We start from the raw sequence: 23292 nt of genomic DNA on the forward strand, positions 1-23292 counted from the left end.
TCGGTAATGGTTTGGGGGTGTATCTCTTATGATTGCAGGTTGGATTTGGTCACCATAAGGGGAAACTTAACAGGGTCTCAGTACATCCGGGACGTTTTGAGGCCACTTGTCGTTCCTCATTTTGACAACCACACTCTTGCTACTAGACCTCAGTACATGGATAACAATGCCAGGCCTCATCGTTCGCATGCAGTCGTGGTTTAAACGAGAGCCAACGCAATAACGACTCTACCCTGGCCAGCAATGAGCCCAGATTTGAACCCCCTTGAACATGTTTGGGATATTCTGGGGCAGCGCATACAGGCACAAGATCCTCCTGTACAAGATTTACGCCAGTTGGAAGCAGCATGGCATCAGGAGTGGTTGTTGACCCATCAACAGATCCAACGTCTGACTGGAGGCATGAGACGTAGTGTGGTATGCGTCATCCGGGCACTTTGCCGTTATACCCCTACTGATCTGTTTCACGTGTCATGTCAAGTAGAGACTTTAAGGAACATTTTCACATGAAACATCAAACGTAACTCGTTTACGTAATCCTGCAGCTCAATACTTTTTTTAGGTATTGTCTAAAGTCAAAAACAGTACCTGTGTAACCATGATGTTTTTGTCAGTAAATTTCAATCACCACTCACCAATATCTTCTTTATTTGTTGTCAAATGTTTGTTCTATCAGATGACATTGGTATCGCCCGGCTCCAGTGGTCAGTCATCCCGTGCCATGATTTTTGCCATTTGTCACGGTTCAGAAATAGGGGTGTGCTTAACTTTTTTCTTTTTGTATACGTCTGTTATAGAGAAAATGTTTCTTTTGCTAATATAATGCTATTAGAGACGAGTATCACTATTTATTTGTTTATGAATACTTTGGAGATGTAAAAATGAAACTTTTGCCATTATAATGCTTAAGAGGCCTTCTATGTTCAATATGATAAATTTATTTAAGTAAAAATGCCATTATATTAAGGAAACTTTCTAGATTTTTCTGCCAAATAAGTGAGTGAATAAATTTCTGTTCTGTCGCAGAGGTTTGGTGATCCAACATGAACTGAAGGCAAATATATCTGTGGGGCAGCAAATATGACACGAGGTTGAGTGTCAATTCATGTTTTATTCCATCTCAACGTAGACAATAAGGAAAAACGTACAACATAAAATATCACAAGCTCATTAGGTTACAATCACTGAGCAACAGAAGGAAAATATATTTCTATGTTAAGTTACAACAGCACACTATACACCCACACTTGACGTTTGACATTGTATAAAAGCACAAGTTCATTCATTGTATTTGATTGTATTCGAACATAAATGAGTGAGTTTTATCCCGCTTTTAGCAAAATTCCAGCAATATCACGGTGGGGGACACCAGAAATGGGCTTCGCACATTGTAACCATGTCGGGAATCGAACCCGGATCTTCGGCGTGACGAGCGAACCGCCCCATTTGAACATGAGGATGGACGGAATTGTAGATATAAATTAACAATTACTATTTTAAATGACACAGAATATAGAAGGAATAATGTACACACAAGTTTTGTGGAAATATTGCAATTAAAGAAAATGACAATGAAACTACTTTATTACAGTTGGTCTTACAATACATTTGACTGCAAAGAAAAGGTATTTCTATTTTATAGTTTAATGAAGTAAAGCACCAACACAAGCTCGACAAAGTCAGCAACAATGGAATTACAAAGTCGTGGATCGATATGGAAAAAAACATTATTCATGACATAGCAATGAACTCAACCCCTGGTGACCCACTCAATAGTTGGAACTATCGGTCCGAAGTTACGTCAGTCACCACTGGTGTTCATTTGCCTAACAATAATAAATACAAAAATACAGTACAAGAAGAACGATATTCAGTTTGGCACAAATAGTACAATGGCTTATCAATTACAATGCCTAAATTCGTCATAATAAAACAATCCTGAAAATTTAAACGGAAATGTTATGCGTTGCCAGTCACGGCTAAACCTGAATATGTTTACATTTCCTATCATGGCCGCCGCAACACAATGCATTGGCGAAGGGACGAAACTCGTGTGGGCTAACACACACCGGGGTGAAACGAAGGACTGCACTCATGGCGCGAAATACCAATCACTGACAGCGATGCAGAATACACATACCGTACAATATAAACTTGAAATGTGCATATAAGACAAAATAAAAGGAATAATTATACATAGTTCTACGTGAGAATGAAATTGTAATGCGGTGCTAATTCATGCTTTGCATTACTTCATCAGATATTGGGACCGCCTCCGTGGTCTTGTGGTAGAGCGTCCGCCCGGAGAGCGGAAGGTCCAGGGTTCGATCCCGCGTCATACAAAAAGACGTTAAAAGATTGTACTTGTTGTTACCCTGTCTGGCGCTCGGCATTAAGGGGCTAAACAAGGACTGGTCGGCTCGGAGTCAGTATACTGTGTCTGAGTGGGGTATTCATGTTAAACTGCGGCATGGTATCTCAGTGAGCTAGCACTATAAATCGGCATCAGTCCGGACTAGTACAAGCAGCCACACACACACATACACGTGCATGCACGTCGCTATATAAGTGCAATAATCTTGGACGCGACGTTAAACTCAATTTCACCTCACCTCATCAGATATTGCGAATTTGCCACTACGGACCAATGTTCTTTGGTCGGCCATTGAACACACGTACTCTATAATGAATGAGAAAAGAAAAAATACATCAATGCAATGTTTCACAAAGTTAATATACTCAATAGATATCAACTCAGGGTGTGTGCTTACGGTTGGTTATTGTGAAGAAAAGTGAATGCACGAGAGCGCTTGTTGTCACGGGTCGTATCTCGTGACGTATGTCGCGAAGATAGTTTACAATTAGATATTTTTATCATTAAAATCCGGAATTCGACAAAGATCAACGAGGTTTCCTACGTAGCTAATTTGGGCACTTCAAACTCTCTTCACAAATAGACTATAGGTGCATTTGTTTGTTTGTTGTTCAAGCTATATGACAGCGGTCTGTAAATAATCGTCGAATATATGGCTGAAATATTGCCGATGTGACGTAAAGCATTAACTCACTCACTAATAATCGAGTCAGGACCAGACAATCCAGCATCAACCAGGTCAGCGAGCCTGGCCACCCGATCCTGTAAGTCGCCTTTTGCGGCAAGCATGGGTTGCTGAAGACCTGTTCTAACCCGGACTTTCACGGGTCACAGGTGTATTTGAAAACATATATAACAGGACTGCCACGGGGATGCAAGGACCGTACCCACACACCTCGGAGGCAGCAAGATACGTTTTGTCCCATGTGAAAGGAAAGTTGGGGAAGGGCTTCACACATTGTACCCATGACAGATATCGAACTCGGGCCTTCAAGTATGCAAGCAAACATTAACCACTAAGCCAAACCCAACTCCAATGTTAGGTAGTTGTCCGGGGGTAGAGTCACGGGGGTCACAATCGGTATTAACACCCCGTGTCATATAATCGGTGTTACATGACAGCTCAACATCAAAATCATTGCTTTCCATTCCATTCGTTCGTTGCTTTGTTGTGTCCATATATATATATATATATATATATATATATATATATATATATATATACAAAAATGAGGTAAATGTTCACTCGGTGTACATGTAATATATAATAAAATAATAAAGTCCACGTTAGTCCATCATCTTCTTTATATCAGTTTCATACATAGTACTTTCGCTGTCTCATGACAGCTCTTCAGTGTAACTGACAATGACATATAATATGACGTCATACTTATGATGACGTAATAAATTACAACTGTGACGTTATAATGTATTTACACACTCCAGCAACGACACCAAGTAATTTAACAATTGTAGGGAGATATATATAAACTAGTGTCCAAAAGAAACGATACCACCTGTTTGCAACGACATAAAAGAAAAACTAAACAATGCAGAAGTTTAGGATTGGTGTTATGCTTTTGAGAAATCCTTTCACAACATCTGTACAAAAATTTCATTTCAATAAAATCTGTACAACCAATATAACAAGCCTTTAAGATGGGTGGGGTCGAAAAATGAACATTTCGTTAGAGCACTGATCACAGAAACAACGGGAAATGTCACACCACACGTCTCAAAGTCAAGTCAGTAGCGGGTATGTCCACCGTGAGCATCAATACATGCCAGAACACGCCTACGGACTGATGACGTCAAACGTCTGATGACGTTGGGAGTGATGCGTTGCCATTCCTCGAGGAGACATCGTTCCAAGTCCTGGACGTTGACTGGAGGCACACGGCGACGTCGGATTTGCCGATCGAGGTGGTCCCATAAGTGCTCGATGGGATTCATCTACGGTGAACATGCGGGCCATGGCAAAACCTGTACGTTGGCGTTGGCAAGGAAGTTCTGTGTCAATCTTGCTGTGTGTGGCCTTGCATTGTCATGTTGGAAAAGGAGTCCACGAGGCTGTTGCTGAATAAAGGGCACCACAACAGGCCGTAGGATGTCATCAAGATAACGCTGTGCATTCAGGTTTCCACGAATTACGACAAGCATCGTTTTGACGTCACCACATATGCCACCCCAAACCAATAACCCTCCACCTCCAAACGGCCGGACCTGTTGGATACAGTTAGGCGCCAAACGTTCACCAAATCGTCGGTATACAAGCTGCCGTCCATCGTTTCTGAAGATGAGGAATCTGCTCTCATCAGAGAACATAACACGTGCCCAGTCCCGCCGTTGCCAACGTCGAACTTGCCTGGCCCAGATCAGGCTGTTGTTCCGGTGTCGAGGCGTCAGGAGCGGTCCGCGGTAGGGATGACGTGGCCGGATACCATACTGCCGTAGTCTCCTATAGACGGTCTGTCGACTGATCCTGTGTCCCAGTGTTGTAGCCGCCGTGGACGTCGCTGTTACGCTGCGGTTCCTCAGGTGTAATACCCGGATGTAACGATCTTCACGGGGCGTGGTTACTCGTGGTCTTCCACTCCTGGACCTGTCTGACGTCTGACCTGTCTGACGTAACCGCTGCATCAACCTGGTGATAGTGATGCGTGCGCAGCCCAACCTTCTGGCGACGTCGACGTGTGACGCTCCTTGTTGGACCATTCCAACGGCTCTCTCTCTCTCGATGGCTGTCAAACGTGGCATATCTTGTGTTCTTTTTGTTGCTGTGATATCAACGTGTCTGATCAGCCGTTTTATACAGTTTTTCTGCACGTGCAGAACATGCTAGAGAGGGAAATGTCACTTTCACGAAATTTACGTTTTTTCCCCGGAAGTGATCACGTGTTCCCGGTATTTTTTATCGACTCTGCTGTGTTTGGGATGTGCAATACGAATTGGCATGTTTTCATACTTGACAATTCACTTAGTAAAAAAAAAAATTGAAAATAAGTTGGTATCGTTTCTTTTGGACACTAGTTTATATATGTGTTGTGTCCATCATATATATAGAATACTAAACGAGCTCCCGTGTAATACCAATTTTATGAAACGAGTGAATAGTTCTGGTATCAGATACCAGAACTATTCACGAGTTTCATAAAATTGGTTTTACACGGGAGCGAGTTTAGTATTTTATTTATTACTGGCCATTTATAACGTGTTTAGAATTATACTGTTGAGTGTGAATAGGCTGACACCTACACGATACTTCAAACACGTCAAAAGTTGAAACGTATGAATTTAATACCATACAACGGTCCACCTTTAGAATTCAGGCGTCCGTTCCACAAAATTATCGCAACTCACATACTTTAACTTAGACCAACGACTGTCGTTGCGCTACCGTACGATCGCCTTGTGGAACGGGGCCTTGCACCTCAAAGTTGACAATCACGTCACAATACCCTATGACGTAATTTGTGGAATTTTGTTGCAAAATCTTTCGGCGAAACAATGCCATGTGACGTCAGCCTAGCGACAAGATTGCTAGGGTCATCGAGTGTGCATAAACTCCTCTCAGTGATCTATCATCTCCACACGCAATGTCGTTGAATAAGCCAAGGGATGTTGAGAGCTTTCAATAATTGTTCGTGAAACGTGTTCCGAGAGTACATAAGCACGCGTTTTGGTATTACACAATGTGTGATACAGCTGTAGGTTTATTAAACGGGTGATCTCTTCACGGGCAAGTAATAAATATATATATGAAGGAGATCTTATCGTTGGGGTCTAGAGGAATAACAATGAGCGTTATACCTCTATTAAGAATCTTGCGATTCCATTGGTTAATCCGTACCACGTGTTGAAAAAATACATTTAAATGTTGTCCCCCAAAATCATGTGACTAACACTGACCTTGACCTGCCACGTGATGGATATTGACTCGTCTGCTAGAAAAAAAGTTGGCGTCTTGTATACTCTTACATGTATAGTAACCGCTGTCAGTAATATTCAAGCAATATCATTATAGGGGACACCAGATTATCTCAACATGGGGAATTGAACGTATTAAACAATAGGCTATCCCAAACGCCTCTTTTGCCGTTACAATCTGTGCGCCCCCCTTTTAATTTCGAAAAAAATCTTTATTTCTGTATAAATTACCACCAAAAACATTAAATAGATCTTAATTGTGCACACACACATGTTTGTCACAAAAGGGGCTGCAATAAAACTAGTCTTATCCTTGGTCACTTCCCGAGTTGACAATGGCAATGTTCCCCTACAGTGTTGACCAAGACATTACGAAAGGATCCAAAACGCAGCTGCCAGGATTGTGCCACTGTGCCCCAAATACGAGCACATACCACCGATACTTTAAGGCATAAATTGGCTTCCAGTCCCATACAGGATCACATACAAGACCCTAAGAAGGACCTATCAGTGTGTCACTCATGATGAAGATTAGCGTGTTATAAATGGACTATTATTATACTATTAATAACATATATAATACATGTGAATAAGACCAGTGTTAGACTTGGTTTTCAACAACCTATGCTTGTCGTAAAAGGCGACTAAGGGGATCGGGTGGTCAGGCTCGCTGACATGGTTGGTGCATGTCACTGTATACCCATTTCGTGGATCGATGCTCATGATATCAATCACTGGATTGTCTGGTCCAGGCTCGATTATTTACAGACCGCCGTCATATAGTTGGAATATTGCTGAGTGCGGGGTTAAACAACAAACACAACAAAACATGTGAATAAGAGACCAATGTTGACAGTGCTGACGGCATCAAGAAGAACTTACAAAAAAATCTTTCGCAACTATTGGAACAAATAACATAGCCGCCCCGTGAAGATCCGGGTTAGAATTGGTCTACAGCAACCCATGCTTGGCGACTAACCGGATCGGGTGGTCAAACACGTTGACTTTATTGATGCATATCATACTATCCCAAATGCGTAGATCAATGGTCATGATGTCAGCCACTGGATTGTCTGATCCAAGCTCGATTATATACTGATACCCGTCATATAACTGGAGTGAGTGAGTTGGGTTTAACGCCGCTTTTAACAGTATTCCAGTTATATCGCGGCGTGTCAGCTTAATGTGGGAGGAAAGCCTGAAGTGATACAGGTCTCAGACGTTTACCACTTCGGTGAAACCCACGAGCACGGGTATGGTGCTGACAAACCTAGAAACATAATCGGGGTGAACCGGGATTCGAACCCACAATCATAGGTTTCTTGCGTGCCCAAGGGACGCAACTCTGCACAGCGAATCGCGGCGCCTTAGACGACTGGGCCACCCGTGCCCCTTCATATAACTTGAATATTGCTGAGGGCACTGTTAACACACAAAGTAACATAGTCGCCCATTAACAGTTAAAGATGTATTATATCTGAAATTACCAGTGCAATCATGTTAATGTTATGTCATAGCCTGAGAAAATTATGCCTACCATCACATGGCTTTAACAAGCCCGTGGAATGCTGTCTAGAGATAATAACAGTTTTGAAGCATAATATATAACCTAGGATAAGAAATAACCTAACGCCAGACAGGTGTAGTCACCCGCTAGACACACACATGACATTATAAGATTCAGACACAAGACGATAGAACTACCAGCTGGATGAACATGTTGCTATCCACTGCGCTTGCCCTCTGTTACCTGTCATGCGTGTTGGGATACACAGTGACCATTTACCCAGAGTATCTAGTACAGGGAGGAAGAACCAACTTCGACCCTGATAGGTGGAATGGTAAAATGGGGCTGGACAATCCCGGGATTTTACCCTACGTGAAGAAAACTGGAGCTCGCACTGGAAGATGGCTCAAACCAGATTTAGGCTTTATGGAAAAGGTACGAGTTTTCAACTAGAATAGTAAATCCGTAAAAAACAACAGTTGACAGTGATTACTTACCTTCTGTTTTTTTATTGCCTCGTAAATTTTCTTTTCTTTTCAAAATGCAAAAGTTAACTGAAAAAAACATATCAAGCTGTCGTTTGCCCGAGGTACTGACTTAAAATTAAAGTTTCTCATAGGTGACGGAGGATCCAAAACGAAACGGGTACCCAAATCCCGCCTTTTTCCAACACCGTCAGTTTCAACACCAGTTGGTGGAGAAATATCTCGACAATTTGAATGCATATGGTAAAAACAGACCAATTATGCTTGAACTAAAAGATAAGATAAAGGAAGCTGACATATCTGAATGTTGACATTCTTTACACAACACCCGGTATCACCACCACGATCCTAGGATCAGTGGAAGGGTCTTGTCACTTTTATTTACACTTAAACCATGGTTCCTTTGTCTTTAACAGTGGTCTAAGTAACTGAACTGTTAGTTACACACCTGTTGGCAATGACGGAACTTCTTTTTTCCCCTATCATTTGTCTTGATGATAGAACAATTTCATGACAAACGTTTGTCGCCAGCGGGATTCGAACCCGCACGGAAGGCTAACGAACGTAGTCTTCTGTCACGGCGACATGGGAGAAAGGGTGTGAAATTAACAACAAAATATTTACTTACATCAGTACCAATTGCTTATGCCTTTATGAACTGCGAAATGTGTATTATGCCATTTTTATACAGTATGTTACGCTATGCATTCTAGTATTTGTACAGTACTTGTGATTTTGAAGTTTTCGTTCAACGAAACGAACAGACAGAAAAGAAATCACTATTATCTTGATCAGGGCTATATTTGCTCATAATAGGCCCATCAACATGGACAAGTAATATTTAGTTGATTGATACATGTGCTCGAATTGGTCCAAAACGATGGTATACTTGCCCCTGGACATGCATTTCATAACGCACATCGGCAAAGTGCGAGGTGCACGTGCGAAAGGCTCGGGGAACACATTTCACGTGCTTCATGCAGGGCCGACTAACACAGTGTTCTCACAGCTGAGCATAGAGTTCCTGAATATCTACCTTTAACAAAACAGTGTTTTTTTAAGCATTTTAGGTGCTATAAATGTTGGACATGGTTCAAATATATTAGGTTCCTCCAAGCCGGCTGCGCCCTTAGGGATCTAACTGTCAAATTTTAAAAGTTAGATCCCTGCTTGGAGGGACCTAATTTATTCATAATGATTATGTTATTTGAGGCATTGTCAGGGTGAACAACAAACTTTAAAGAAGGACAGACAGACTTGGGAGGACCGCTGGCTGGGGCAGAATGGGTTTATTCTAAATCTGTCCATATTCAGTTTGTGCATTCTGCCAAAGACATCGTCACGCATTCACATGACCCTACCATATAGTCCCATGTTTTCAGGTGACCATATGTCGTGCATTTCCATGTGTTTGTTCAACCGGTGGTTATGAACATCAGGTAGCATCACTATTTGATAGTGATACAACTCTTGCATTACATACACATCAAACATATTTCTTCCACAGATTACAAGTGGCCTCACTGGATGGTGGAAACGTACGCTAATATGATATCAGGGAAAGATATTCCAGTCATATTCTCAGCTCATGGTCTATCAACAGTCACAGGCATCGATGTTCAGAAACCATCGACCTTTCTGGACTGGGCCTACATCAACCTTCACAACTCGAATATATTCACCTTTCTTGAGCTTCGATACGTGGTGGAGAGAGCCGTGTCTTTTCTACTTGGTTATACCGATCTGAAAGGACAAGAAAGCATCAACTACAGCATCCTGGACAAACATCACAACGAGAGAGACATCGCTCTGGCCTTCCACCTGTGGGAGAACCTCACCAGCACTATGAAGTTTCTCAGATCCGAGAGTCAGTTCCACCAGGCAGAGCGGCAAATACAGAGTCATGTCCTTGTGGAGCCAACTTCCAAAATGTTAACCATTCTGCTACACAACTATGACACAGCACAAGCTAATGTCACATTAGCTTTTGACAAAGGATGGGAAACCTTGACCCAAGGGACATCAACCTGTTTGTATCTCAACAACAGAAAGGCCACTCAACTGGATAAGGAAGTACCTGTCCATGTCAAAGGAAATCAGGTGACTGTCCCCACAGAAGCCACATGCTTCCTACAGTTTCCAACAGGCTACAGGTTTACTCATGTTCCCTTGGTCTATGAAAGTGCATTATGGAGACAACATGTTGGTTACAATTGACAAGAAAACAGCTCACATGAATATCATGCTCGACAGCAGCGATCTTCAACACATTATGACTGCTAGACTTCGCATTTCAGTAAGTATCCTAGATCATGCTGCCAATTGTATTCCGGCTTCAATGACCATCAACGGAATTACGCTTCACTCCTATTACATACTCCACAACCCGAGCAACAATGACACCCAGAGGCTCTGGGCAACAATAGAGTATCATGTTCCAACTGCCATTCTCAAGAATGTCAATGCTGTCAGCATGACCTTTGCTCAGGACAAAGGCCGTGTTGCTGCAATTGCTCTGTCACTGAGGAAAGTCCAAGGAACCTCCAGTCGGATGCCTTGATATCTGAAATCAAACCAGACCTCAAATGAACAAGTTTCAATAAAAGATATACTAGTATTCTAAGGGAAGTTGTCCTTGAATTAAACACATGCTGGAACAAAACGCGCTGCATGTTTATTAATTTCGGTTATGCGGAACTGTTCATGTAGCAATACTTGATTAAACTTGTTTTAAGCCAGTTTCGGGAAAGCATGTACAGTTAGGATGGAAATGATGTATGCAAAACAACAAACGTTTTTGCATTGATGTGCCTTGACAAGTTACCTACTCAACTCTGAATTCCTCAGGTCAAGGTAAGAACGGGAGGTCCAATAACTATATATAGAGGAGAATACGAAACCACGAAAGTGGATAAGATACATTACAAGGCTTATATAAGCTCATGGGAACCCGTTTAGAAGCAGTCCCCAGCAACTTGTGGTTGTTGTAAGAGGCGATTCAATGGTAGTCAGGCTTGTGATTGGGTGTCATCGTACACCTACGGCTTTTGGCTTAGTTCCTGTTTTTGTATGGTCCTGACTCGATCACTTACATGCCGCCGTCATTAATATTGCCGAGCGTAGCTTTAAACAAACAAACCAATGAATGACAAAATGTAGAGCCGATGCAAAATGCATTTACGCATCTAAGTGAAAACGAATTACAACTTCCCAGCTAACGATGTAAAGGGTAATCCCCATCCTGTCTACTTCTGTAATGGTCACTTTGAAGACCCGGGTTCGATTCCCCACATAGATATAATGTGTGAAGTGATATTGGTGGAATATTGCTAAAAACGGTGTAAAACCATACTCACTGATTCACCCCTACCTACTTTTATGATCAGTCATGCTGACACGAACTGTGCTGAAGCAGCGTACAATTGTGAATCAGTTTGAGAGTGAGTGAGTATGGTTTTATGCCGCTTTTAGCAATATTCCAGCAATATCACTGCGGGGACACCAGAAATGGGCTGCACACATTGTACCCATGTCGGGAATCGAACCCGGGTCTTCGGCGTGACGAGCGAACGCTTTAACCATTAGGCTACCCGACCGCCCCGAATCAGTTTGAGAAATACGGGACACGGATGCTCTTTCGGTGTCATACAGGACACCAACTACCCTGCCACAATATATCCGTGTCACAAGGGCACTATATGCACTGTCACAGTGTATCAGTGTCACATATGACATTATTAATTAACTGACACAGTGTCACAGTGTCACAAAGGTTACTGATTACACAGACACACTAACACGTTAAGAAGTAGTTACAGTGATACAGTGTCTCAGTGTCACACACAGTGCACTAATTCCACCGAGGCAGTGTCTCAGTGTCACAAATTGCACCAATTACAAATCCAAATACATAACCAGACAGTATATTTTTGCAGACATCCAAATGACTAGTATTCTCTGTTAATGAAAATGGAAAAAATTGACTACTGTGCTGTCATTAAGTATCTCCGAACGGAAAGGCTAATTCTAACAACCAGTCGTAAGGACAGGAGGCACGGACGGCCCAGTCGTCTAAGGCGCCGCGATTCGCTGCGCAGAGTTGCGTCACATGAGCATGCCAAGACAAGACAAGACAAGAAGTTTATTGTATGAAAGGCCTCCGGCCTATATACAAATACACACAATGTATACATACTTTCAACATATATGTGCGTTCTAGGAGACATTAGTATTTACAAGTTCTTGCCGAATATTGAGTTCTTGATGGAGAAATTGAGCTAGACTGTAGATTACACCAGAAGATTGATTAGACATAAGTGATATAAGGGATGTGGTACATTGCTGTTTAAGGTATTTAGCGGGTACAAAACGTTTTCGGATATCTTGGTAAAACTCACAGATAAAAAGTACATGAAATTCGTCCTCAACACCCATATCACATAATGGACACAAACGCATAGATTTTAACGTATTTTGTCTTCTTCCGGTATTTACTCTAATATCACTCAGTCCCATACGAAAACGCGTGAATGTTGAACGAAGATTTAAATTACAAAGAACACTTAAATATTTTTCAGGCTCCAGTAAGGATTTGAATGATCTATACACATCATATCTGCTACTTGCATTTAAATTAGACATCCGTGTTTGATAAAAGGTATTTACAATTCTTTCTTTGAACATATTTACAAACATACAGGTGTTACCAACTCCATGATAAATCCAAGCATAGCCAAAGCCATTTGAGAACAAAAGTACCCGAATATTTGATGCCCAAGTTGTGTAACCCAGATTATCATAGTTGTATAACATATTGTAAGCTTTCCTTGGCAGTCGCTGTTTGTGCATAGTAAGTATTTTTAGCCAATATCTGATACAACGAATATATGAATTAACGTACAGAGGATATCTACCGCACTCTCCGTAAACAATATTATTAGGGGAGTTGACTCCAGTCATTAAAAAAATTTTACAAGCAAGAAGATGTACTTTTTCGATTGTATTAAAATGTTTAAAACCCCATAATTCAGAGCCATACAAAAGTATTGGTTGTATCTGTGTGTCAAACAATTTAAAGAATATACTTGGGGATAAAGGCTGGAGTTTAGATAAAGTTGACAATAACATGACCATGGCTTTTTTACCCCTTACAGATAAATCCTTAACAAGATTACCCATACTTAAAGTGTTGGTAAACAGAACACCTAGGTATTTATACTTGCTAACAACTTCAACTCCCGAACCCTTATATAACCATTTTTCGACTGAAGCTAATGGGCCACCTCTTCTAAAAACGACTATGTTTGTCTTTTCTAAGTTTACAGTTAACTTCCAATCATCAGTGTAATCAGTCAAAATGTTTAATTGGTTCTGAATACCCGAGACTGAGTGTGATATAAGAATAACATCATCAGCAAACAATAATAAGAACAATTCTAAAATATCCGGACATAATTGGACCCCGTGTTTGCCACTATTCAATATTCCTATACACAATTCGTTAATAAAGAATGAAAATAGAATGGGACTTAATACGCATCCTTGTTTCAAGCCAAGCGGACAATCAAAAAAGTCAGTGAAATCACCTTTACAACGCACACACGCCCTGACATTAGAGTACATACTTTTAAGAATCAGGTACATTTTGCCCCGTAATCCAGCTCTCCTAAGGCACACCCACAGTTTATGACGATTCACAGAATCAAAAGCCTCCCGGAAATCAACAAAAGCTACATACAGTTTTCTCCCACGTTTCATCAAATATTTTTCTATAATTGCATATAATGTAAAAATATGATCTGTAGTCGAATAGTGTTTTCTAAACCCGGCCTGATATTCTGGAATTCTATCCCTCATATTGGCCCATAACGTTAGTCTGTTGTTTAATATACTCGAAAATACTTTCCCCAAAATACTGTTTAATGTTATACCTCTATAATTATCTGCATTGCTAACATCTCCTTTCTTATGAATAGGTATAACAATGCCCTTCGACCACGAACTTGGAAATACGCCTGAACGAAAAATCATATTAAATAATTCTGTAAGATAGGGCAAAATTATCTCCCTTGATGATTGCAGCATTTCAGCAAGAATATTATCCAGTCCCGGGGATTTACGTTTTTTAAGTGACTGAATTGCTGTCAGTATCTCATGACGTTGAATATCAGATTCAAGGATTTCCCGATCTATTTCAGAAAAGAAATCATCTTCATTTATAGGACCATATATGTCATCAAAAAGCGTATGATTAAATACGTCATTTGTTGAAAATACTTCTTTAAAATGAATTGCCCATTCAGCTTTTGAAATGCTACAAGCAGGGATGTTTTTCATGTTAATGGATCGAACCTCTTGCCAGAAACCTATGATTGTGGGTTCGAGTCCCGGTTCGCCCCGATTATGTTTCTAGGTTTGTCAGCACCATACCCGTGCTCGTGGGTTTCGCCGAAGTGGTAAACGTCTGAGACCTGCATCACTTCGTGCTTTCCTCCCACATTAAGCTGACACGCCGCGATATAACTGGAATAATGTTAAAAGTGGCGTTAAACCCAACTCACTCACTCGTAAGGACATAGTGTCAATCTTAGGGGAAGGTGTTCCATCTTTTGCCACTGTTAAGATTTTGGCAACGGAGCTCAAGAATGAAAAAGAGAGCCTCGAAAGATCAGGAAGATCTTCAACTGCCATCACAAAGGAAAATGTTTATCAATTACATACGATTATGTCTGACGACTCCACACACATCACAGATCCAGTACCATAGGCACCTCTCATGAATAACGTGAGAACATTTTAAGGAATGAACAGGGCGTGACGGGATTTCAGCACATTGGATTCAAAGGCTTCTGATTCCTGATAAAGAATGCCCCATCTTCATCATCTCTTGAGAATTTATGTTGGTTTAAAACTAACCCAGCTGTTTAGCTGAGCAATATGTAACCATGGATGAGTCTTGGATTCAGTCAGAGACTAAACAACAGTCAAAGCAGTTGAAAAATATAACATATCCTACTCCTAAGAAAGTAATGTATGACCCACATGCTGACAAAGTGACGTCTTCGGTTTTTGGGGATTCCAAGGAAAGGCTAGACCATTAATGGCCTATACTATGCTAATCCGCTTAGGTATCTACGTGAGAAAATCAAGGCTAAACGTCGCGGAAAACTCTCTGAAGGTATATTGTGCCACAAGGACAATGCCAGGTGCACAATTCCATTGTCATTGTGGCAAGCATTATGCAAATGATGATGACGTCATGACACCTTACACCTCCAGAAGGAGGCATTCTACACTCGTGGGATCCAAGCATTTCAGCATCGTTTTCAGAAGAGTATGGACCTCAAAGTGGATTATGCTGAAAAATTCACACTATTTCCTGGACGTAGAACATTCTAGGGCCAACTGTATAGTGCTGATTGTGCGACAAGAAATGTTCATCCGTTTCTCAAACATCTGATGTCATCGTTAATAGTGAAACAAGTGAAAAGTTTGGTCCACTAGTTGGTCACTCCCACACTGTTTGTTCTTTCACATGACAAAAACGAAAACCAAAAGGTTTTGATGTTTTGATTCCATATACCACTGACAATTATATAAGCCGACACTTTAAATCATCCCAATAGTGCCCTATCCGTTTAATCTATTGGTCGACATCTACCTTTGGGATAGTCATGTGGGTCATCAGGAGCATGCGCATGCACATTTACCATTGCAGATACCGATCAATCGCCAACTTTTCAATTGCACAACTTTATGTTTCCTGAGATAACCGACACGACGACATGATCATTTTGCCGGAATTCTTCCTAGAATCTTTGTAAGCATACAAAAAACATACTCATACAGCTTTAACAATATGTACGTGACCAAATCATTACATGTATATTTTATTTCATGTTACAAATCAGTTGCTAGCAAGGAATAGTGTGGATGATAACCTCCATATTTTCACTCAATACACCCTTGTGGCAGGTGCCACTGGTTGGGCAGGATACGCTCATCTCTTTGAGGACACATCACAGTGTCATCACTTATCAAAGAATTGACTTTCACTTTGTGTAAGTTCATTGAAGTATGTACTTCATAGAGTGAGGGCCAAACTGAATGACACAGATCTTGCGACGACGTTCTTACAATGTTTGGCCCTCACTCTATGAAGGTTCATACTCAAATGAACTCACACAAAGTAAAAGTCATTTCTTAAATTGTTTTATCACAATTTTCTTACCTCAAAGGATGTAGGCCTTGATCTATACACAATTTTATTCAATACGTGTGACTTCATGTTTACACTCACAGCCTTACAACAACTAGCTGTATCACGGAAAACAAATAGTTCCTCAAAAGGAGGGGTGATATGAGCACAACTTGCTCTTCAGAAACATCTGACACAACACCTGTATTTGAATAATATCATCATTAGATGAGAAAGGTATGTTAAGAAATACCTCAGTGAGTCAGTCACAATGACAGCGCGTCGTAATACATTTACATCAAGTACAAGATGTCAAAATGGCCGACATGACAGGCGAGATTTCGGAAGTGGTTCGTGAACCTGTGGTGGTTACATGTGTTAGTTATCAATGATCAATTGGCTGATCATTGAAAGGTGATTAAAGATGTGTCAAATAGATACTAAGGTTAATTCATAGATTGCTGTTGATTGTCACTGTGGTCCAGACACGGATCAAGTCGATACTACCAAAGTTCGGATGTGCATTTCTTCGTTTCGTTCACTAATATAGGTCGTAGCGAGGATATTCGTGAGTTCAAGATTAAACAATGCTGCTGTATGTGAGAGAATGAGTGAGTTGGGTTTACGCCGCTTTTAACATTATTCCAGGTATATCACGACGTGTCAGCTTAATGTTGGAGGAAAGCCCGGAGTGATTCAGGTCTCAGACGTTTACCACTTTGGTGAAACCCACAAGCACGGGTATGGTGCTGACAAACCTAAAACATAATCGGGGCTAACTGGGATTCGAACCCACAACCATAGGTTTCTGGCATGCCAAAGTGACGCAACTCTGCACAACGAATCGCGGCGCCTTAGACTACTGGACCGTCCGTGGCCCCGCTTCTGTATTTATTCGTGCTTGGGTATGGCCAGGGGTTCCCCCAGGAATGAGGATGTAGTCCGTCATTTCAAGAACATGGCCTCTTGAAAAACGTATGGACGTCAAATTATGTCGTTCATTAACTTATGAAAGTCAATTTCGCGGTCACTTGATCGACCTCTCGTCCAATCCAAACGCCGTATGTCGTGTAAACTTCAAATTAAAAAAATATAAACACGTAAAAACATGCTCATAATATAGTCAGAATTGAACAATGGACAAGATAGTAAACAATAGTAAAGATTTCTTATGATTATGAAAAGTGCTTTATCGCATTATTTCAATACTGGAACCATACTATCAGAAATTGTACAGTAAGTCTCATACTTTCTGATAGGGGTACACTTTCAAGGTGCATCATCGGATAGGTATTTTAACTTCCCAGTGAAATTCAAACCTTTCACCTATAATAATATTTAGATTATGTTATCTTCCTATCGTCTGAGAATTACATTCTTTGAATCATATGGCTTTGACAAGCCCATGGAGCGCTGTCTGGGATTCAATTGTTTTTTCTAAATCAAGTTTATGTCTTATCGCGACAATGCAAATGTTTTGAAGCATATAAGGCTGAAGGTAAACCCAGGTGTGACAGAACACCAGCCCCATACAAACAGGACATAACAAGCTACTGACACAAGACGATAGAACTACCAGCTGGATGAACATGTTGCTCTCCACTGTGCTTGCCCTCTGTTCCCTGTCATGCGTGTTGGGATACACAGTGACCATTTACCCAGAGTATCTAGTACAGGGAGGAAGAACCAACTTCGACCCTGATAGGTGGAATGGTAAAATGGGGCTGGACAATCCCTCGATTTTACCTTACGTGAAGAAAACTGGAGCTCGCACTGGAAGATGGCTCAATTCAGATTTAGGCTATTTTGACAAGGTGCGTGTCTTCAAATATGTCTGTATTTAATCCGTGATAAGAAACAGACTCAGTTAATTATTGTATCGTGAATCTTTCTAGAATGAGCGCAGGCTTACACTAAATTTACCCTTTCATAATCGAGATGTCGTTTTCCCAACCTATTTAAACTGTGTTATAGTTAACGTTCCTCTTAGGTGACGGAGGATCCAAAACGAACTGGGTACCCGAATCCCGCCTTCTTCCAAGACCCCCAGTTCCAACACAATTTGGTTGAGAAATATCTCGACAATTTGAATGGATATGGAAAACACAGACCAATCATGCTTGAACTGAAAGGTAAGCTAAAGGAAACTCACATATCTCAAGGTTGACATTCCTTGTACAAAATGTGTTTGATACTACTTTGCTCACACAACAGGCTTCAACTGTTGACAAAAATGTGTGTAAATCCTGAGATGGTAAGTTTGTTCAACCTTGACTCGTTTACCACCAATTAAAAGAGCTGGATATAGTTTTGCTTTTTTTAATGTGGTGCTAATAGAAGAGAGAAAACCCTTTCCATAACCAGATTGTACGACCTCTTTTACATCAGTGACATAATATATTGTACTTTGGCTATCATCACACTATACATGTTCAGATTTTCAACAGACTTAATCTTACTATAATCTACTATTAAGGATGATCTTTCTATCAAGAGAATGTCACATGACTCTTGCCCAAAAGTTGATTGTACAAGGTTACACCATTCAAGGCCTAAACGATGTCTTTAAAACGTTTCATGGTAGATATGTGGAGGACATACTCAGCAGCAAAAAATATTTTCGATGCTGTTCCCTTTTTTTATTTGTACCATGTATTCCTATGTTTTTCAGTAAATCAACTGTCTTGCCTTTGCGAGTGTTTGTGACGGGTGCCACTGGTGAACATCTGGTATTATCAACATTTGATAGTGAATAAACTCATGACGTTTATAAACATTAAACATATTTCTTCCATAGGTTACCAATGGCCTCACTGGATGGACACATCTGAACATAAAGGCAATTTTCCAAACAATCTTGATGCTGCAGCAGAAACAATTTCTCTGTTCGTCCAGGCAATACACAACGGGACCAATGGCGCCGTCCCTCCCTATTTTGAACCAATCAATGAGCCAAACACTCTGGCGAAATTGGACGTCAATTGGACAACCATAGTGAATGTATTCGAGCTTGTTGCCAAGAAGGTAAAAGCCGTACACCCCAATGTAAGAATAGGCGGACCTGCCTTTACAGCTGGAATAACTACAATGGATAAATGGAACTTCAATAAATGGAGCACGATTACCCAATTCATGAACATGTCTCTTGGCCTACTGGACTTTTTTTCATTCCATCCTTTCAATCACTTTAGTGTTCAGGGTAACAGGCATCACTTTTACGGCCCGAATGAGGCGCGGCTGGTTGGAACAGTGGACATGGTGGAAACGTACGCTAATATGATATCAGGGAAAGATATTCCAGTCATATTCTCAGCTCATGGTCTATCAACAGTCACAGGCATCGATGTTCAGAAACCATCGACCTTTCTGGACTGGGCCTACATCAACCTTCACAACTCGAATATATTCACCTTTCTTGAGCTTCGATACGTGGTGGAGAGAGCCGTGTCCTTTCTACTTGGTTATACCGATCTGAAAGGACAAGAAAGCATCAACTACAGTATCCTGGACAAACATCACAACGAGAGAGACATCGCTCTGGCCTTCCACTTGTGGGAGAACCTCACCAGCACTATGAAGTTTCTCAGATCCGAGAGTCAGTTCCACCAGGCAGAGCGGCAATTACAGAGTCATGTCCTTGTGGAGCCAACTCCCAAAATGCTAACCATTCTGCTACACAACTATGACACAGCTCAAGCTAATGTCACATTAGCTTTTGACAAAGGATGGGAAACCTTGACCCAAGGGACATCAACCTGTTTGTATCTCAACAACAGAAAGGCCACTCAACTGGATAAGGAAGTACCTGTCCATGTCAAAGGAAATCACGTGACTGTCCCTCCAGAAGCCACATGCTTCCTACAGTTTCCCACAGGCTACAGGTTTACTCATGTTCCCTTGGTCTATGAAAGTGTGCATTATGGAGACAACATGCTGGTTACAATTGACAAGAAAACAGCTCACATGAATATCATGCTCGACAGCAGCGATCTTCAACACATCATGGTTGCTAGACTTCGCATTTCAGTAAGTATCCTAGATCATGCTGCCAATTGTATTCCGGCTTCAATGACCATCAACGGAATTACGCTTCACTCCTATTACATACTCCACAACCCGAGCAACAATGACACCCAGAGGCTCTGGGCAACAATAGAGTATCATGTTCCAACTGCCATTCTCAAGAATGTCAATGCTGTCAGCATGACCTTTGCTCAGGACAAAGGCCGTGTTGCTGCAATTGCTCTGTCACTGAGGAAAGTCCAAGGAACCTCCAGTCGGATGCCTTGATATCTGAAATCAAACCAGACCTCAAATGAACAAGTTTCAATAAAAGATATACTAGTATTCTAAGGGAAGTTGTCCTTGAATTAAACACATGCTGGAACAAAACGCGCTGCATGTTTATTAATTTCGGTTATGCGGAACTGTTCATGTAGCAATACTTGATTAAACTTGTTTTAAGCCAGTTTCGGGAAAGCATGTACAGTTAGGATGGAAATGATGTATGCAAAACAACAAACGTTTTTGCATTGATGTGCCTTGACAAGTTACCTACTCAACTCTGAATTCCTCAGGTCAAGGTAAGAACGGGAGGTCCAATAACTATATATAGAGGAGAATACGAAACCACGAAAGTGGATAAGATACATTACAAGGCTTATATAAGCTCATGGGAACCCGTTTAGAAGCAGTCCCCAGCAACTTGTGGTTGTTGTAAGAGGCGATTCAATGGTAGTCAGGCTTGTGATTGGGTGTCATCGTACACCTACGGCTTTTGGCTTAGTTCCTGTTTTTGTATGGTCCTGACTCGATCACTTACATGCCGCCGTCATTAATATTGCCGAGCGTAGCTTTAAACAAACAAACCAATGAATGACAAAATGTAGAGCCGATGCAAAATGCATTTACGCATCTAAGTGAAAACGAATTACAACTTCCCAGCTAACGATGTAAAGGGTAATCCCCATCCTGTCTACTTCTGTAATGGTCACTTTGAAGACCCGGGTTCGATTCCCCACATAGATATAATGTGTGAAGTGATATTGCTGGAATATTGCTAAAAACGGTGTAAAACCATACTCACTGATTCACCCCTACCTACTTTTATGATCAGTCATGCTGACACGAACTGTCCTGAAGTAGCTCACAATTGTGAATCAGTTTGAGAGTGAGTGAGTATGGTTTTATGCCGCTTTTAGCAATATTCGAGCATTATCACTGCGGGGGACACCAGAAATGGGCTTCACACATTGTACCCATGTCGGGAATCGAACCCGGGTCTTCGGCGTGACGAGCGAACGCTTTAACAATTAGGCTAATCGACCGCCCCGAATCAGTTTGAGTAATAGGGACACGGATGCTCTTTCGGTGTCATACAGGACACCAATTACCCTGCCACAATATTTCCGTGCCACAAGGGCACTATATGCACTGTCAAAGTGTATCAGTGTCACATATGACATTATTATTACACTGACACAGTGTCACAGTGTCACAAAGGTTACTGATTACACAGACACACTAACACGCTAAGAAGTAGTTACAGTGATACAGTGTCTCAGTGTCACACACAGTGCACTAAGTCCACCGAGGCAGTTTCTCAGTGTCACAAATTGCACCAATTACAAATCCAAATACATAACCAGACAGTATATTTTTGCAGACATCCAAATGACTAGTATTCTCTGTTAATGAAAATGGAAAAAAATGACTACTGTGCTGTCATTAAGTATCTCCATCCGAAAAGGCTAATTCTAACAACCAGTCGTAAGGACAGGAGGCACGGACGGCCCAGTCGTCTAAGGCGCCGCGATTCGCTGTGCAGAGTTGCGTCACATGAGCATGCCAGAAACCTATGATTATGGGTTCGAGTCCCGGTTCGCCCCGATTGTGTTTTAGGTTTGTCAGCACCATACCCGTGCTCGTGGGTTTCGCCGAAGTGGTAAACGTCTGAGACCTGCATCACTTCGGGCTTTCCTCCCATATTAAGCTGACACACCGCGATATAACTGGAATACTGTTAAACGTGGCGTTAAACCCAACTTACTCACTCGTGAGGACATAGTGTCAATCTTAGGGGAAGGTCTTCCATCTTTTGCCACTGTTAAAATTTTGCAACGGAGCTCAAGAACGAAAAAGAAAGCCTCGAAAGATCGGGAAGTTCTTCAACTGCCATCACAAAGGAAAATGTTGATAAATTACATACGATTATCGGTGACGACTCCACACACATCACAGATCCAGTATCATAGGCATCTCTCATGAATAACGTGAGAACATTTTAAGGAATGAACAGGGCATGACAGGATTTCAGCACATTGGACTCCAAGGCTTCTGATTCCTGATAAAGAATGCACCATCTTCATCATCTCTCGATAATTTATGTTGGTGTAAAACTGACCCAGCTGTTTAGCTGAGCAATTTGTAACCATGGATGAATCTTGGATTCAGTCAGAGACTAAACAACAGTCAAAGCAGTTGAAACATCTAACATATCCTACTCCGAAGAAAGTAGTGTATGACCCACATGGTGACAAAGTGATGTCTTCGGTTTTCGGATTCCAAAGGAAAGGCTAGACCATTATTGGCCTATACTATGCTAATCCGCTTAGGCATCTACGTGAGAAAATCAAGCCTAAACGTCGTGGAAAACTCTCTGAAGGTATATTGTGTGAAGGACAATGCCAGGTGCACAATTTCATTGTCATTGTGGCAAGCATTATGCAAATGATGATGACGTCATGACACCTTACACCTCCAGAAGGAGGCATTCTACACTCGTGGGATCCAAGCATTTCAG

The 23292-nt window shown here is 41.3% G+C and overlaps 1 protein-coding gene across 1 annotated transcript; it reads left to right on the top strand.

The window, feature by feature from the left end:
• Nucleotides 1-17955: 17955 nt before the first annotated feature.
• On the top strand, nucleotides 17956-20880 carry LOC125372439 (beta-porphyranase A-like). Its single transcript, XM_048382477.1, has 3 exons — nucleotides 17956-18304; nucleotides 18481-18622; nucleotides 19288-20880. Exons 1-3 carry the CDS (start codon nucleotides 18074-18076, stop codon nucleotides 20778-20780), a joined length of 1866 nt encoding a protein of 621 aa, XP_048238434.1. The 5' UTR covers nucleotides 17956-18073; the 3' UTR covers nucleotides 20781-20880.
• Nucleotides 20881-23292: the final 2412 nt, after the last annotated feature.

Source organism: Haliotis rufescens, unplaced genomic scaffold, assembly GCF_023055435.1.
Source record: "Haliotis rufescens isolate VD_foot unplaced genomic scaffold, xgHalRufe1.0.p SCAF_1, whole genome shotgun sequence".
Classification (NCBI taxonomy): Eukaryota; Metazoa; Mollusca; class Gastropoda; order Lepetellida; family Haliotidae; genus Haliotis; species Haliotis rufescens.

Coding starts and splice junctions, on each gene's coding strand:
- LOC125372439 (XM_048382477.1), top strand. CDS start 18,074: ATGAACATGTTGCTCTCCACTGTGCTTGCCCTCTGTTCCCTGTCATGC. Junction 18,305..18,480: donor ATTTAGGCTATTTTGACAAG/GTGCGTGTCTTC, acceptor CGTTCCTCTTAG/GTGACGGAGGATCCAAAACG. Junction 18,623..19,287: donor AATCATGCTTGAACTGAAAG/GTAAGCTAAAGG, acceptor TTTCTTCCATAG/GTTACCAATGGCCTCACTGG.